The sequence below is a fragment of the Athene cunicularia genome (assembly GCF_003259725.1).
Source record: "Athene cunicularia isolate RWA chromosome 8 unlocalized genomic scaffold, athCun1 chr8_part1, whole genome shotgun sequence".
Lineage (NCBI taxonomy): Eukaryota > Metazoa > Chordata > Aves > Strigiformes > Strigidae > Athene > Athene cunicularia.
The window spans coordinates 3,498,069-3,515,701 of record NW_020799109.1 but is presented as its reverse complement, the minus strand read 5'-3'; the positions used below and the strand labels follow the sequence as shown (position 1 = coordinate 3,515,701).

The 17,633-nt window shown below is 40.6% G+C and overlaps 1 protein-coding gene across 6 annotated transcripts in view; it reads left to right on the top strand.

The window, feature by feature from the left end:
* NFIA (nuclear factor I A) overlaps nt 1–17,633 on the top strand; it is a 346,337-nt gene that overhangs the window by 277,694 nt on the left and 51,010 nt on the right. For 2 of the 6 annotated variants that reach the window (XM_026853499.1, XM_026853498.1), the window contains exons 7-8: nt 9,000–9,086; nt 10,150–10,188. The exons of 3 other annotated variants lie outside the window; for them this stretch is intronic. In XM_026853499.1, the coding sequence (XP_026709300.1) occupies nt 9,000–9,086; nt 10,150–10,188 (126 nt within the window). The remainder of the gene's footprint in view (nt 1–8,999; nt 9,087–10,149; nt 10,189–17,633) is intronic. One more of the 6 variants, XM_026853501.1, reaches the window with a different exon arrangement.

Genomic DNA, 17,633 nt, shown 5'->3' with positions numbered 1-17,633 from the left:
TAAATGTCTTTTTGCTTTCATAGAGTCCATGTGTTCCCTTATCCCTGCTCTCTGCATTACAGTATCCCATCAAAACACAAGCTGCCCAGTGGTTTTCAAGAACATAAGATTTTTCTTTTCTTCTAAGAGCAATAACACTTATCAACTTTTACTGAAATACCATATCAGCTCCTTGTCACTGGCAGTCTACAGTTCCTGCCGCTAAAAGTTTAATGCATTTACAGGAGCACTTAGGCATCAAGACTTTGATATCACAATCTGTTAGTCACAGGTGCTACATGATAGGTTTGTGTTAGCACATTATAGATCTTTTATCAGATACTGCACAAAATGTGTGTGTTTCTCTGCCAGGCAATCAGAATCAGACTGCTGCATAGTTGATGAGTTACTCACCAATATAAGTTGTTGTTTATTTTAAACAGAACTTTTCCAGAACTGCACCTTAATGGATAACTAAACTTGAATTGGTCAAGGCCACCAAAGATCAAGAACTTAATGTGAGCCAGGAAAAATGCAGCAGGTCAAAAGTGGCGCTTTGAGCATTGTCGGTCTTTTGCAGTAGCATTCATCAAATCAAATTATTAACACTACTCGTTTGCTGTAACAGACATAGTCATTTTGACAGCAAATTACCACTGGATCAATAGCTCAGCTTTTCTTTGGCATTTGGTGTAGTAGCATGAGACCTGTGACAACATGCCATGCTGCTGGCATTACTGTCTCAAAATCATGGAAGGAAGTTGGAGGTGGGAAAAGATCTACTGACTGAGAAGTCAGTTCAGATTGAAAAGTCCTAGATGTTTTCACATCCCTCAAAGGCTCCTTTTTTCCCAGACGCTGGACAACATGACAGACTTGGCCCTGAGATTCAGCCTAAACTGTACTTTCCATTTTTAATAAAATTAATAATCCCATGCAAGTGTTAGAGCACATGCCTCAGCTTTGCTGTAATCCCCTGAGGAAAACATCCCTTCAGTATGGTCCCAGAGAAGTCAGTCAGTCAATGTTGTGGCTCTGCTTCTTGCATCTAATTCCAGATGTCAGGAAATGCATCATTTAAAAATGGGTATGGAGCTGTAGGAGTTCTCAGTTAAAAAAAAAAAAAAATGCAGAAAGTGTTTCACTCTAGATGCCAAATTAAAGCCGTGTTTGCGACGGGCCTGGTGCTAGCATCATCCATACATACTGTTTTAACTGATCCTAACCACCAAGTTAAAAGCAGATCTTCCGTGTGCTGTGAGAACCGTAAGATCACCTGAGCTATTTCTGACTCCACACACAATTAGCACTATCTGAATGATTTTTCAGATTGAGGGGAAAGATTTAGCGTATGGAAAACTACTCCCTGACAAAGGTTGGAACAATGCAACGGGATTCCTGTGATGGGAGCGCTCTGTTGGTAGTCCACCGACCTAACATTCTTCAGACATCGTTGCTAGCTGAGCCGTATCCTGCCACCCCTTCTCTTTAACATATACACATAAAACAAAGACAGTGATACGGTTTGTGCTTTGACACCAAAAGAAAATTATAAGCTTCCTTAGTATTGGAACAAAAGAAGACACTTTCTCCATCCTTTTAGAGGTGAGCTCTGAAGGACACAAGCACCCCGTGTTTGAATATGGCTGTGCATTTCTTGCTGATTTGGAGTCTGTCAAACATGAATCTTTGTGGGCTTCAGATGGGTCTCCTCTGATGCAGTTATCCTTGAAGATCATCTGATAGCGCGGCATGGGACTGTTTAATTGCAAAATGGGATTAAACACATTGAAAGCATTGTACCTGTCTTCCAAAAGTTGAACTAGTTTTCTTGTTTGCTTCTGGGACCAATTCAGGATGTTGACTTGGATCTATAAACTCTTCTATAGATTAGATCTTGGTTAGGAAATGGACTGCATTCCTTTCATGTGCTGTCTTAGCAGTTGAGATCAGCAGACTTGCTTTTTTCTAATGTGTTTGGGAAGCAGAAGCAATATTTTATCTCCTGTGGTATGCTGCTGGTACAGAAATGTTCAGGCTTATTAATTCTTCAGGACACAGGAAAAGTCTTCATCACCTGTGTAGGCAGTCATGGGAAAGGACCCACTGCAAAGACTGCATTGAACTCTTTTTTTTTTTTTTTTTTTTTTTGGAGGCAGCTGGAAAATATTAGTAGTCTTCAGAGCCAATACACAGTACATATTGAGAGCCAGTAAATGATGCATATTATTGCAAATTCCTGTGCACTTCTGCATTTTATAAAACAGATAACTAAAATACTCACCTAGCCAGATGAGTTCCCCAAGGGATACACATTTCCAAGTAGAGGACAAATCAAAAACACAGAACAGAACACAAATTAGCCAAACAGAATGGCTAAGTGGTTGAAACAAATGGTTTTAGGATCACTGAGTAAGGACCATGACCTCCTTTTGCATCAGTCAAGGCAACTGTGAAACTTTGTGAAAGAAGCTCACCACAAAACAGATGCTGGGCTATCTTAGGTAAATAAATTACCAAAAAACAATAATAAAAAACTCCCCTACACATTTTACAAAGCACAGCTGTGTAAATATTGCATGAGACAGGGGAGAGGGGGAGAGATGTAACATACACCCTTTTTTATGCAGAGGTTCTGCTCTGGGCACTGTTTATTAACATTCCCAGTACAACCATCACTCCACTGCGTAGCACACAGTGCGGCTACTGTACTCCGTGCACGCGTTTTGATCTTTGCTTTAGAGGAGAAAACAGGCTTTATTTTAAAGGAAACATTTTCACCCAAAGTTAAAATGTGCAATAAGAGGTGTTAGGGGACAGAGAGAAGATGGTTCAGGGCTGGAGACAGGAAGCAGACCGTATTGCATCTTTTTTTCATTTCCTTTCCCACACTGTGTCTGCCACACTGACTCTAGACATTCCCCTGGTTCTGCGCAAAGTGAGAAGCAATCCTGAGACCTTAATTTCATTGAGCTGGATATCTGCTGCAGTTTTGCTGTTTCTCAGCTGCCAGGCACAGCACATTCCAGCCTACAAAAACTGTGGATCTGCCCACAGAGAAGAAAAAATGTCTCTTCTCTGAAGAGACTAGGCTAGACTGAAGGCTCACCTAGCCCAGTACGCTGTCTCTGACAAGAGCTGGTGGTGGACACTTAAGGAAAGAATACATCAGGACAGGCATCCAGTGATGCTTTTCAGAGCACAGCCTCACAGATTTTGGCAGCAAACAGCTTGGGTTCACGAGGCAGAGGCCCTGTTTGCATCTTTATGTTTGACAGCCTTCAGTGGACCTTTCTCTCAGAGATGTGCTCAGATGTTTTTAACTCAATCTTTATTTCAGCCTCCACAACATCCCGTGGCAGTGAGTTCCAGTTTTACTTGGTGCTGCGTAAGGAAGAACCACTTCTTTTGCCTGTTGCCTGATCACGTTGCTTGATGCTCCGTAGTGGTTTGGGTTTGGGTTTTTTTTACTGCCAGAAGTAGTGAATAAATCATTCCCTGGTTACTTTCTTTCAAGTTAAGTGCTGCCCCAACACTTAGACCGCAGCAGTCAGTGAGCATAGGAAAGCAGAGAAATATGTCTGGCAGCCTGTTAGCTCAGGTAACAATTTGGCTGAGTGGCTGCAGAGCCATCCTATACCTCCAGGAATGTATATGTGCTGTGATAGCAGCTGTGTTGTTCACCCAAAGTGGGTAGTCTGTAACCTTGACCCGTAACCCCAGAGCTTACAGCATGAATGCGGTGCTACCCCATACAGCTGAGCCTCGCTGGAGGGACTCATAAGGACACTGAAGCCTAAATGAGGGATGCTGTTTAAGTACTCTCAATTTTCTTTCATTTTCCAGCTCCACAGAGACTTAAAATACAGCAGTGTCTTCCATCTAGTGTGTATACTGGCCAGTTTTATTCTGATTTCACTGCTGTCCTGCTCAAAGGAGAGCAGGTAATCTATAGCATCCTCCACCTCTGCTTACTCACACCGCTCTTGCACAGCCCTAGTGAGATCATCCTTTCTGCTATTCTCTTACATCAATGGTTGCTACTATTTTTAGTGTGATATTCACCAAAAAGCGTAACATAAGAGATCTTGTGGCTAAAATTAGCCCAAAAATTAGAGGCTGTTTTACTGGTTTGTGCATAGTCTTCATTTGCCTTGCTGGGATTTTCGTGCAGATCTTTGAACCCCCAGAAACCAACAAAGAGATGGTACCTGGCAGTCTTCACGTCCAAGAGCAGCACTCCTGGAAAGAACGGGACGGTTTTATATCAGCATGGGCTGGAGGCAATGTCTTAGGTTCCACTAGAGGAGGGAAATACATTTTGTTTTAAAAGTGGGGATTTACAGTCAATGAGGTTTGAAAAATACAAAAGTCTGGACTTTCTTTGTACTTAGTGTAACATCCCGTTTTATGACAGCAGCCCACGCAGGAGTATTATCTGGGATGCAGTACACTAATGCACTACCTTGCTCCGAACAGGAGAAAGCACTTTGGATGTAGTCCAGATTTAACTCTGTCATAGGGATTGTCTTTACTGTCAACCGAAATAACAGCAAATGAAAGTAAAGCATCATCCTGACTCTTCCTCTGAAGGCGGCCAACCCTAGGTGTGAGGTGCATCTTTGAAGCAACAGTCGTTCCCACTTGTTTCATGACTCCTCTGCCTCACTCTGCCCTTTCAGTCCTTACAACCTACATCCCTTTTCCATTCCTTGCGTGAAAAACTGCTTAGCCACACCTAACCTAAACATGCTGTGCAAGGAGCTGCTTCTGACTGTCAAAGTAAAGGTTTGACATCCGACATCAAATTGATTCCTGACAAGAGTCCTGTCATCCAGGCAGAACTGAAAATTCTGGCCATTTGGAGATTTTAAAAATTAAAAGATCCCCCAAACAGCTGTACTTCTCATGCAAATCCCTAGCCAAGTGGGAACTTGTAGGGATTAAATAAATTGTTTGCTCTCTGTTAAAAAATGTTCACCTAGCAACCCAATAATTTGGGGGAGACAGGTTTTAAGAGGCCAAAGATGTCTTACAAACAACGTTTCTCCCATGTCCTGTGAACTACAGCGCTATTGGGATTTTACAGTGCCATTTCTCTCGCTTTTGCCAAGAAAGGTTGGACCAGATAATCCTTGGGGTCCCTTCCAACCTGGTATTCTACGATTCTGTGATTCTCTACTTTTGCAGCATTTTTCTCTTTAATGTTAAGTGGAAAACCCTGCACAAAAACTGGCACTTAATGCAGAGTAAACAGTGGCAGTGACTGAATAGAAACCTGATGTCAAATATACAATCACCCTGGGAAAGTGAAAATCCATTGCTTTCTCATCTCTTCCAGTTGTTGCCTTCTTAAGTGTATTATTCATAAAATTAGCGATTTAAAAATGCATAGAAACATTATTTTTTATATTCATAGCGTCACTTTAAAAAAAATGGTTAAAAATCGATTTGCTGGCCTCTTGGGGAAATGCTGTAATGTTTTTGGCTGTCTCCTACTTTCTGCTGCCAGCTAAAAGTACCATCTGGCTTGTTTAGGGCCCTTTTCCATATCAGGTGCTTCCAAAATTCTCCCCAACCAGAGGATTGTTTCATTGGGTTGCTTTGCCTGCTGAGGCATGTGTCCTGGGCTGGGAATCCTACTGCTTCTGTTCCCTGCCATCTTGCTGACGGTGGTGTGTGTATGTTTGGGCACAGATCTTGCTGCCTCTCTCCCGAGGACATTTGCATCATTGTCAGCTGCACATATTAAATTGATATGCAGGGCTCAGAAACATGTATCCCGTCTTTTGTCCCTTTGTTTGTGCAATTGTTGTGGTTTTAATTCTTCTTTGACACCTGGAATATCACAAAGCTGCTGATAATCTGTTGGCTACTAAGGGAAATGACATTGATAGAAGGATAATGTGTGTCAGACTTATATCTAGATAATTGCAGACACACCCCGAACCCTCACAGCTCAGGGAATGAATATCCTAAATTCGTTATTAATTTGGAGTCCTATGTGGCAGTTGGCTGCGGTGTCATCCTCCCGCTGCAAGAGTCACTTGCAAGGGATTTTAAAAGCCAGTTTTGGTTAATTCTGCATTGCTGTGTCGAGTTATGCCTAACACGAGTCAGTTTGGGTATGTTCTTGCTGCCATTTCGTGGCAGTGTGAGGAGCTGTAACAAAATGGGGTTGATGTCCTAACTCCACATTGAAGGAAGCTTCCCATGTGCCTTCGCCTGCACAGGCATAAGATACCAAGAAGATGAGGACTGATGCACTATACGTGGTACCAGTTGACGGTGACACCTCCTCCTCAGGAATCTTTGTTTTTCAAATTTGCTGTTTTACTTAGAAATAGAAATCTACCCCTCAAAGGATTTATGAGTAGATTTGAAGTATTGTAGTTGCTAAGTATAGACTTTTGATGTGATCATATGGAAAGACGGAGCATGTTTTGAAATAGATACTGCCGTAAGCTGTCTTGTCCTATTTCTAAACTGATCTGTGCCATACGCTGCTGACTTTTCCTGTCCATCCATTAAAAAGTGAATTATGAAGAGTGCTGAGACAAACAGATAGTAGTTTAACCTTGTTAGTAAATATCAGGTAGCTTATATACTGCTAGAATGTTACATCACAGCCTTTCTCTTCAATATAGGTTTATGAAATTATCTTGTTACTATATAAACTGCCTTTGCCGTGTACATTCTTCCAGAGGTTTATTGTTCTTTGTGTGTTGGCACAGTAGCATGACTCTGAAGAGTCAGTTCACGATGCGGTGAATTTTAAAGACTTGGGAGATGGCCATATCTATTTTTCAGCAAAGGAATGAAAGCTGCTTTTTTTTTTTTTTTTTTTTCCCCTAAGGTATTAAAAGTTTCAAAAGATGTGCTGAAATGAAAAGGAAATAATAACTAAAGACTGGATGGGAAGTAGTGCCTCAGAGTACTGACTTTGTTTCTTTGCTTGTTTCCCCCCAGATCTCAATATTTTAAGTACGAGTTAATATTTTAAACCAAATAAACCTGTTTTGTAAACTAGTAAGATACTTGAACTATATCACACATTATTCATTTATTTTTGTGTGAGTGCAATAAAAATTTTACAAGCTGTAATCTTGTTCTTTTAATAGAGAGAAAACTATGCAGAATATGTTGCTTAGAGTATTAGATAAGCTACAGTGTGTTAATCAAATATTTTTGTGATATGAGGGCAGTTGAGAAAACAGTACAATTTTTGCTAATGGCACTGGTAAGTAAACGGATCTATCATTACATTGTCATGAAAAGTGACATTGAGCAGAAACACCCTGCCAATCCCTAGAAGATAAGTATTTAATGTAATTAGACAGACACTGTCTCCTTTGTTGAATGTAGCATTAATCACCCAGAGAAGTCCAACTTTATATGAAATGGCTTTTTCTGATATGTCTTTGTATTAGAAAGCTTCTTACACGGTTTTGACATGATGATATATTTGAAAAAATGACTGCCATAGCTATACGGTTCTCCTCATGACGTATCTTGCTGTTCTGTGTTCCATAATTATTTTTTTTTTTTTATTTAGCAATGTTACATTATATAGTCGTGACTTGTTTCTAAGTCTAGAAGCCTACATGAATTTGGAGATGAACCTCTCTGAAACAGTTAATGCATTCAACTTATGAAATATAAAAGAAACACAAATAGCTTCCATTATGTTCTTCACTTCTTCCTATGTGGTGTTAGCACAGGTTCATTGTTACGGCATGAGCAAAATGTTTCTTGCCTCAAATGCTAGTTCATAATATCACACACACAAAAAATAACTTCTTTCTATGAAAATCTCATTGTTAAATCGATGAAAAATGTTGCCCCCTTCCAGAATTCATTGGCACTACATTTTTTTTAATTTTTTTTTTTTTTCCTCCTCTGTTGCTTGTAATTTGTACTGTGAAATGCTGTCTGGTTATGAACTGGTATCAACTTGAATCAGGGCACAGCTGTGTCTTCCCACCTTCTCAGTGGGCTGAGGGCTTTGAAGGGAAAGAATAGGGTTTAGTCAGAGATGACAGCGGACTTCACCGAGTAACAGGTGGAGGTCAAGTCAGTTTATTTGTTGGGATGAACAGAGTGCAGAGATGAAAAATCTTTGCCATAATAAGGTTTAGGAAGAAAATGCTGACTAGTCTAAGCTTTGATTCCAGCTGACAGATCCTTTTCTAGTGTTCATTACTTGATTTCACAGTTCAGGCAATTTTAAGAGGCTTAAAATTATATTTCTGCTCTCCTCTATAAAACTTTTCGATCACTTTCTAATTTTTGCTTTAAGTAAAGTTACAGGGACTCCCTAATATATATCACTCCTGCCTTTAGACTCTTGCAAAGTCAAGATGCCATCAAAAATGTAAGGATAAGCTTTTTTTTTTTTTCTTTAGACCTCTACTTTTACTTATTCTTTTTATAAATGAAGTAAAAATTTCACACGTAGGCACCAATTTGATTAGAAAATTAAAACTTCAGAAAAAACTCCCATGAAAAGTGGATAGTAAAATAAGCACGATGCTTAAGAAGTCCCTGTTCCTGTCTGGGCGTAGGGGATTTTTATGTGACTGGTAGCAGCGTTAATGAAGCTACGCCGCCGCAGCGTGCGAAGTTTCAATCACCAAGTGCCGGTGAGCCATGCTCCATCCTGAAAGGGAGTCACAGCAAGACCCCAGATAATCAGAGCAGAACGTCCTGACATTGCGTGGCAGTGCTGGGACTGGGATGACCTGTCGGCACCGTTGCATATCAATGCAGCATCACAAAGGGATTTCAGAGGGCTGAGCTGCGAGCGGGTGGATCTCTCCTAGGTTAGCCTCCTGCCCTTCCCCTGTGCCAGCTGCTGGGAGGGCAAGGTAGGCATTTCTCCTTTCCCGCCCCTTTTTCTTCCACCACCACCAACCACCTGCTTTCTACCTGCTGGAGTGGGCAGAATAGGAGTATCTTTAGCCATTTGCTAAAATCTTCCCCCTCAGACTTTCTATTACTTCTGCATTCATTCTTTGCAGGAAGAGGAAACTCACTGGTCAAACCCTTGGACACCAGAATAGTTGCATGCAGTTTCCCAGGGAGCCAGATAGCTCTAAAGCTTCCCAGTGAGTGACAGTTTCTCTCTTCTATTCTTCTGAAACATGTGTTTTACACATATACTGAAAAATGTTAATATCAATTTACAGCCAGATTCTTGCTTTTTTTTTTTTAAATATATATATATATATATATATATATAAAATCTCCCAAGTATATACACTTAGAGCACCTCAGCACACATGTCACTTTTTTACGTAGGAAAAAGTGTTGGATGCTCTTATACACATAACATCATTGGGCTTGAAAGCTGTTAGCTCATTCAGAGTTAGTGGCAAGAACACTGGACTTGCCAGCACCAAACTGTGAAACCTTTTTTTGTGTGACTAGTAGAAATCTTATGGGGGTAGAAATCCAAAAAAAGGGGAGGAGGGGGGGGTGTAAATCTGTGCATTGGGATTTGAGTATCTTCAATACCATGATTTCAACTTTGTCCTAGAAGTCCTTGAATCACAAATCGTTGGTGGCTGGGAGAGTATTTTGGAGAATTATCACTGTATGCTTTCCCTGGTCTTTTACTCTTTTCTAGGCATCCATTAGTTACCACTGTCAGAGAGAGGATACTGGGCTAGGTGGATCCCTGTAATCTGATTTGGCATGGCTATTTTTCTGTGTTCCTAAGCTCATGAGATCAAGTTATGTAGGATTATTTCATAATGCCAGAGCAGCAGTTTCTGAGGTTCGACAAAGCTATCTAGCAAAGTGTCTAATAAAAAGAAAAATCCTGTCCCATACTGTAGCTTTCTTGGTCCAGTGAAGCAGCATCCTCATGCATACAAATCTTCTAAAGTTGCTTCTGATAGCTCCCTCTGTCCTTTCATTTTTATAAGCTAAAGTGCCATTTTCCTTTTTACAGCTTAATTGAACCTTAACACACCCATTTTCTGCAATGTGGTATTTTGGTAATTTTACTATTTGCTTGTAAGTTTTCCCTTAAGCAAACTGAAAGCTTCCCCTTTATCACTTCACTGGGCCAAGATTTCACACAGTATCCTGCTTGCTACAAAATATGATAGTGTTCTCTCTCACCTTGTTTCTTTTTTCTTCTTTTACTTTCTTTTATAAAATTAGGATATCTAAGAAACCCCGAACACCGTGGAGCACTACATGGTGGGTGTGCTTATTCAAACAATGCCAATGCTCTCGTTCTCGGTGCACAGACATTTTGTGTTGGTTGGGGGGGATGTACCAGCTGTCCCTCTCCTGGGGGTTCTGGGGTGTCTAGTAAGGAGAGAGCTCGTGCTGAGCACTTTGCCAGAGTGACAGCACTGGAGGGAGCGCTGACATGTTACCTCCGCCCTTCCCGTGCCTGTTTTCATGAAACTTGGAGGGCCTTTTCCCCTGCCAGCCCTCTGCCTCTCTGTCAGGTGTCTCTTAAATTGCTCAGTGGATGAGAGAGGTGTTGGGCAGATCACAGAAGCAGACCTGCAGGCAGCGTGGTCGTACGCAGCTCCTCTGGAAGTGATGCCAAAGCCAGACTGCTGTGCTCTGCCTTCTCTGCAATGGGAACATTTTCTTTTTTCCAGGGGGGGGGTTTCTTTGTTCCTCCCAGAATCCTAAAGCCATTGGGAATGCAGAAAAACGAGGCTGGTTTCACCTATCCGCTATCACCTGCCTGAGAGACGACCTGTTGGGGAGCAGTTTAAGCCTCTGGTGCCTGGGAGCTGCCAAACCTTCCCCAGGAGGTGCCGGGGGCAGGTCCAGGGTGCCAGGCCAGCGGGCGCTCACCGGCGTACAACTGGCAGTGGGCACTTCCCAGTCAAAGAGCACCGCAGCTGTAGGTCAGCTACAAATTATTTTTTGTGTTACGGACAAATGAGATGACTGTTCAGTCCCGTGACTGTCAAACCCAGGCAGTCATATGGTAAAAATCCCAAGAACCACTGGATAGCAATACATAACAGTTCCATGAGTACACTCTTGACCTGTCAAATTATAAATCCATTTCAGTTTGCTACGATGCACATGAATTCAGTTTGCAACTCTGTCTTTCTTTGGAATAATGTATAAACTCTTCACCTTAAATTGTGCAGAAATCAGGTGACTTTACAGTACATGGTAAATTACCTGAGCTATTTTCAATCCTGACCACAAGCTCTTTTATTAATTAAAACATATGCTCAATGGCAGCGTATACTGATTAAGTCTTCAAAACCAATATTAACACCAAACTTAGTCTTGTCATCATAAAAGTCATTTAAAAACATTACCATGCAGTAACTGAGGTCGCAGGTCGAAAAAATCTGCATATTTACCCATCTCCATCTCATGCCTTTGGCGTTTAGCAGCCATCATTATTAAATATAGACTGGATAACCAATGATCTTTTGATGACATGCAAATAATCAACAAATGATTTCTGAGAAAATAAATTAAAAAAAAAATAAATAAATTTTGACTCCATCCTCTCCAGTTACTAAAATTCCCTTTAGTATCACTTGCAATTTAGCATCCATATGCATCTCAGGAAGATATAGTTGAAACATAAATCTATTCTGGGTCTTTTACTTGCAAAAATATCATACCTCAGCTATAATCATATGCAAAGACTTTTTAGAGGGCTTTGTAAATGCCATCCAAATTTATGATGGCATTTTTTGCCTTACAGCTATAGATGTTCCATCCCCAAAGCACCCACATAAAGGTATATTCTCCTATGGATGGCTGCAGTTTGTCCCTGCTGCTATATCTAATCTGCCAAGTATGCTGAAAAACTCTCAAATAACATTTGAAATGAAACAAATGTAGTCATGAATTTTAGATGAGATGTCTAAAGACGTCATTAGAAAAAAAAATTTTTTTATTCTTATTACAATATATATTTATACAATGCAAAATTATACTGAAACTAAATCAAAGGGAAATAAAGGAAAAACCGGACTGTTATCTTGCTTTTTATTACACTTCTTATTAAAGTTTTTAACTATAAACCTCATGAAATTATATCTTGAAGAAATTGGTAATATGTCGAGCACTAGTTTATTAGTTATTGAAAGAACCACTTGGGTGACAAAGCAGGAATGAAGGCTAACTTAAGAGATCTAAACCAATGCAGATGATGCTGTAAACATAGATACAAACAGATAAAGTAATACATTCTACGGGAACATTGCATCAGACAATTTAAGGCAGATTTTAATGGGGTAGGATTTTAAAATAATGGTGAATATTGCAGTACTTGGTTTTATGATTCCGTAGGCAAGATTTTCCATCAGTATAAACTCATATTTCTCCTTTGTAAATGGAGCAGTGCTCATTTACAAAGGAGAAATTTCGACCTTCTTTTTCCTCAGTGACATCAGAATTTTGAATCTAACTTGAATTATCATTTTTGGCTAAAAATTGCTGAGGAGTCCAAAAGCATTTAAAACCTAAAGCCATTGAATCCATTTAATGCGCCTTTGGCACCTCTCTCTCTCAGTCCTTTTTGAACATTCTGGTCCTCATTTTAATCAATCTCTTTTTATTAAGTTCTTTGGCTCATTTACTTGTACGTGCATTTGCTTTATTTTATTTGGAACATTTCTTTTGTAGTGTCTTGAAAAAGAGTTGTGACATTTCTTTTGGATAGCTTCTTAAGTATCTGGCAGTCACCTATGATACGATGTTGATGGGTACGGATAGATTAGTTCTGTTTTCCTGATGATCTGTCAGATGTCGAGTTCTGAGGAAACTGGTTGTGTGTGTTGGTGATGCATATGCAGTAGTTTGATAAGTGGATAGAGGGGGAGCTTTCATTTTTCTTCTGTGAAATCACTGTTTATTAAGCTGGATTTAGTCTTGTGAAGTGAGGTACTCACTGGCAGGTAGTTAATCAGTGATCATGGTAACTCAGAATGCGACCAGGGGAGCAAGTATCCATTCAGAACGTAGCAACTAAAGAGCACTTCATTAGGATGAGTGATTTCCATCTGTGTTGTATTTTGTGTATACTGGAGCAACTAATACAGTAAACTGATGGATGGCAGTTAGTGTGATCATATCTCAGCTGATGACAAATAAAGTTTGCTCAGCACTAAGTAGAACAGACTTACTATGACTGACAGTAGTATAGCCATCAAAATTTCAAGAAGCTTGAAATTAAGAATTCCCCAGGAAAAAAAAAAAAAAAAAATAGAAGGCAGCTGATCAGCATTTCTGTTGATACTGATTTCAGTGAAATTGCTGGAATAATTTGCACAGGAGGATGAAAATTCCTTGAAAAATTCTTCCCATATATCAGTTTTTTCTTCAACAGCCAACTTGTTTTTCCGCATCATCTATTTGTTCTGCATGTTGTTGAGTTCATGGTCCACCTGGTAATATCTGAGCTTCCGTGATTCCTTTTCATAGTGTCCCTTGAGAATGAAGACCCAGACCATATTTTATTCATAGCTTTTGTTACGAAATCTCCATCAAGAGTCTAGTGGCAGAGAGCTACTGGGAATATTGGGGTAATTCTCCAAAAGTCATCTTTGGAGATGAATACTAGCTGGTCTACCAGTGTAGCTAACTTGAGATGGAGTTATTGCTTAAGATGTGTGCAGTCAGAATAATGTTGGCATTAATCAAATGAAATTGGATGGATATACAGATAAAGTTGCAGATGTAGCTATAGATTTGGAGAGAAGGGGAATTGTTCTCCTCTTACACTGCTGTGACTCCATTCGCTCCACCAAAGTTAATCCTGATTTCAATACCTCCGTTAGTAAGGTGCGTAGGTATATGGAAAATAGGTTCACAGGTATTTATTTGTTCTGGGAAGGATTTGTGCATTCAACTCTCACGCATCATTTTCTGGTCCATTTAAATATATACCAGCCTCATACATGAAAATTTGAAGATCTTTAGCTGTACTCAAGGAAGACTCTTATGTGGTGCATTTCTAGTACTGGCAAATATAAGGAGGTAGAGGAATTAAAACCATCACAATGCTCCAGTGCCCCTTAGAAGATGAGGAACATGAAGTATTCCTGTGCATTCACTGATTAAACTTGGGCTGGAGGTTTGCGAAGTGCAGAGTTTTGGAAAGTCTTACTGCGGGACTTCAACATCCGGCCAATGGCTCCAGTAACCAGAGTCTCTCAAGGACAAGGATCCCATTTACGCTTGCATTATGCATTGAGCAGAAGGGTGTGATGCATGATGTGGAATGAACAAAATAACTTGTGTGTTTAGGGAAATGCCAAATTAATGAAAATTCAGAAAGCTCTAATGTTGAAAAGGCACATGAATTCCTTGATAGAAATATAATGCTGCTAACAGTTTCAAGATTATTGTTGTCTGAATTTTCTGCTTATTGTGTACTGCAATTAAAATTCTTTTCAACTGAAAAACCAATGTCAAATTAATATTTCCTTTTGGAAAAAAATACGAAAGTACACATCTTGTTCCATTTAGCACCATCGTGGTCTTTGATCTGGTTCCCTCTGTCCAGTGAAAAAAAAAGGGATTCCTGTTAGTGAGAACAGGCTAAGACCATATATGTTTGGCATACATATACTTGTAGAATCACATGAACACAAGTACAGTGAGTTAAAGTAACACCCCCACTCAGACTTCCATCTGTGTTTTATGCCACAAATCCCTTTATTTTCTTTTTTATTTAGCAATTAACTTTTCCATTTATTCTGTAGTTAAAAGCTGCCGTAAGATGAAAATAGACTAAGTCTGATTTTCTTCTCTTGCACTCTAAATAACATTCAGAGGAGAGTCAGACCTGAATTACGATATCCCTGTTTTCTGAAAGTGCCAGGTGTGACTGTGATTTGGACAACAGTCCTATACACAGAATAGTAAGAAACACTTTTAAACTCCACCTGGGTTACCCAGCCGTTATGTTCTGGCTGTTCTTGTTTATTCCTTGCTCGGAGCAGATGGATAGAAAGAGGCAGGGAACGGGGAGGATCCTTGGCTCCATTCCCTATTCACCGGCCAGCGCAGCTGAGACGGGTTGGGGGATATTGTAATTTGTTGCTGCCCTGCACCAGAGAGGAGACAGAGGAGAGTTGGGACTCAGAGCTGTCCTTACGAGTTGGCACTACCCCGTCCTCGGGGCCATGTGAAGTGCTGAAATCTGGTCTTCGGTGCAGTGGTCCCCAATATTCAGTAGCTCTTGGGAACAATGCTGAGGAAAGCCGTGCAAGGCAGCAGCATCCTCTCTGGGTTCTGGCCGGGGTGGCTTCAGTTTTTAACTTTTTAATTTCCTGCATCCCTGAGCAACACAGGAGGGGAACCTGTGGACTGGGGACCACTAAATGTGTTAAAACTCGTTAGGTATGAAACAGAAGACCTTTAAAACTAGTCAAGAGTCTCAAACATGGGTGCCAAAAATTAAACACCTAATTCCTTATTTAGTCATTTATCGTAGTTCCGGCCTCACAGTTATTAATACACACCATGCCATCTCATAGGTGGCCTGATTTTCGTAGGCACCGGACACCTACAATACTAACTCAAGTGTTGAGACTGCTTACCTAAGAGTGAGACTTGCAGTATCAGATTCAAATTTTTCTGGGTGATTAAACCAGAGTTCCCTCGCTCTCCCTCTCAGCTCCTGAAAGGAGCTTCGATAGAATGACCAGCGTTGTAACATATGGCTTAGCAAGGGGGAAAAAAAAAAAAAAGAAAAAAGAAAATGAGTATTAGAAATGGATGGACTAAAGAATACGCAGGATATATCAGGCACATTAACCAAACATATGGTGCTAAATGAGATATTTTTTTTAAATTGCAAAAAAATTGACATTCCTGGCAGTCTCAAGGATAATGTGACATGGCTGTGATAAATTTAGAAGAATGGGACATATTTTGGCTTGTTCTTGGAAACCTTTTTCTTGCATGCCGACTGTATTTCTTCTTTTATTAACCCATTCAAAGAATGTTTGAATTTTGCTGCTAGAGCACCATGCTAGCGCAACATAAAATGTGAATGATGCTAATTGCTTTGCACTGCCTAACTTTCTGTCATACCCTCCCCTCTTAAAGGACAAAACATGCTTTGGAAATGAGCTGGCAAGCTCATCTTACTCTTTCTCTTGGTCAATATTAAGTGATGTAATTAAGCTCCTGTTTGCATATTCTTCTGAACTAGGAAGCAGCCATTTTTTTCTTGAGATCTGATGGATACGATCACTCAAAATAAAATGTGTCATTACAAAACCCAAACAAAATAAAAACATGGTGGAGTTGGACTGTTCCAAACCAATACATTTCAGAATATCCTGAAAGAAAAAAAAAAACACACCACCAAGTAGTGATAATAATGACAATCAGAATGATGATAACATATAACGAAAGTAGGAACCAATTGCCAGTGCTTCGATTTGTCTTTCTACTCAGTTTTACAACAGTCTTATGTTAAAATCTCTATTTTCACATGAAAGCAGCTGCCTTGACCTTATAAAATCCATCCCCCTATGAACATGACACTGCTCAGCACTGCCACAGTGCAAGGTCATTCATCAGCTTTGTTGTAGCTCCTCAAGTTCCAGTGTTTGGACACAGTCAACTTGCTACAGCTTTAAACCATACTCCAGTGTTCTCTCTGCCCCTTCTTCCTACTATGGTTTAGATGAGTCAAAAGGGGGTTTTTAACACAGGGTTATTAAAAGAATAGCTTCTACACCTTCTCAGAAGCTTTACTGCCTTTCCCATGACCCTGAAGAGAGTATGCAGCTTGAGGATATGGGGTGAGCAGGGAGTTCCTGAGCCAGCAGAACCGTACAGCGCATAGACGTAGGGAGTGAATTCCTTCCACCACCCCCGTGGCTTGCCCAGGACACAGGTGCTCATGTCCCCTCCCGGACCCCTGCTCATGGGCCTTGTGCCTCCCCACAAGATTGCTTGCAGTCAGAGCAGGGCACGAGCTGTTTGATGGTGCTAATGCCCATGCATAAAGCATCACTTGTTCTGTCCATGATAATACCACTTAGAGGGATGGGGGCTGCTGTTAAAACCTCCCTGGGGGGCAAACCTAGCCCCTTCCACAGCCCAGCCCAGGGCACATGTACCCACAGCCTTGCTGTCAGCAGTGTAGTTTCTCTGCCCCTCCCCAAGTAGAAATATTGCCACTGACCCTTGGCTTTGTGTTTAAGGCTGGGGTTGACACTCGTTTGGTGTTTCCATCCTCAGTTCCTCCACCATAAGGACATCTGGGTCAACGGCACCGTTACTTCTTTTGAATATCTTGTCCTGAACATGGACACTCAAACACAAAGCAGTTATTAAGTTACATCCCGGCATCACATTGGAGCAGAAATTAAGCAGGTTGCACTGGAATATTTCACTAAAATACCTTAGCTCAGTCTCCTTTTCTCTCTTACCGCCAAACTGAACCATCTCGGTTTGCTTTTGCTCCTACTCCAAAGTCCTTAAAACCAGGATGAAAAAAAACCCAACCCAGTATTTTTCTTGCACAATAGTCTGTCAGTTTGAAACTTTTATTTTTAAAAGATTAAGTATGTAAGCTTTCTTGCTATGAGGAAAAAGCCACCACAACAGGAAACCCTCATAGCAAACAGTTTCAAAACAGAAAGCTGCAAGTACAACACTGGAACCCTAACCATTCCCTTTCT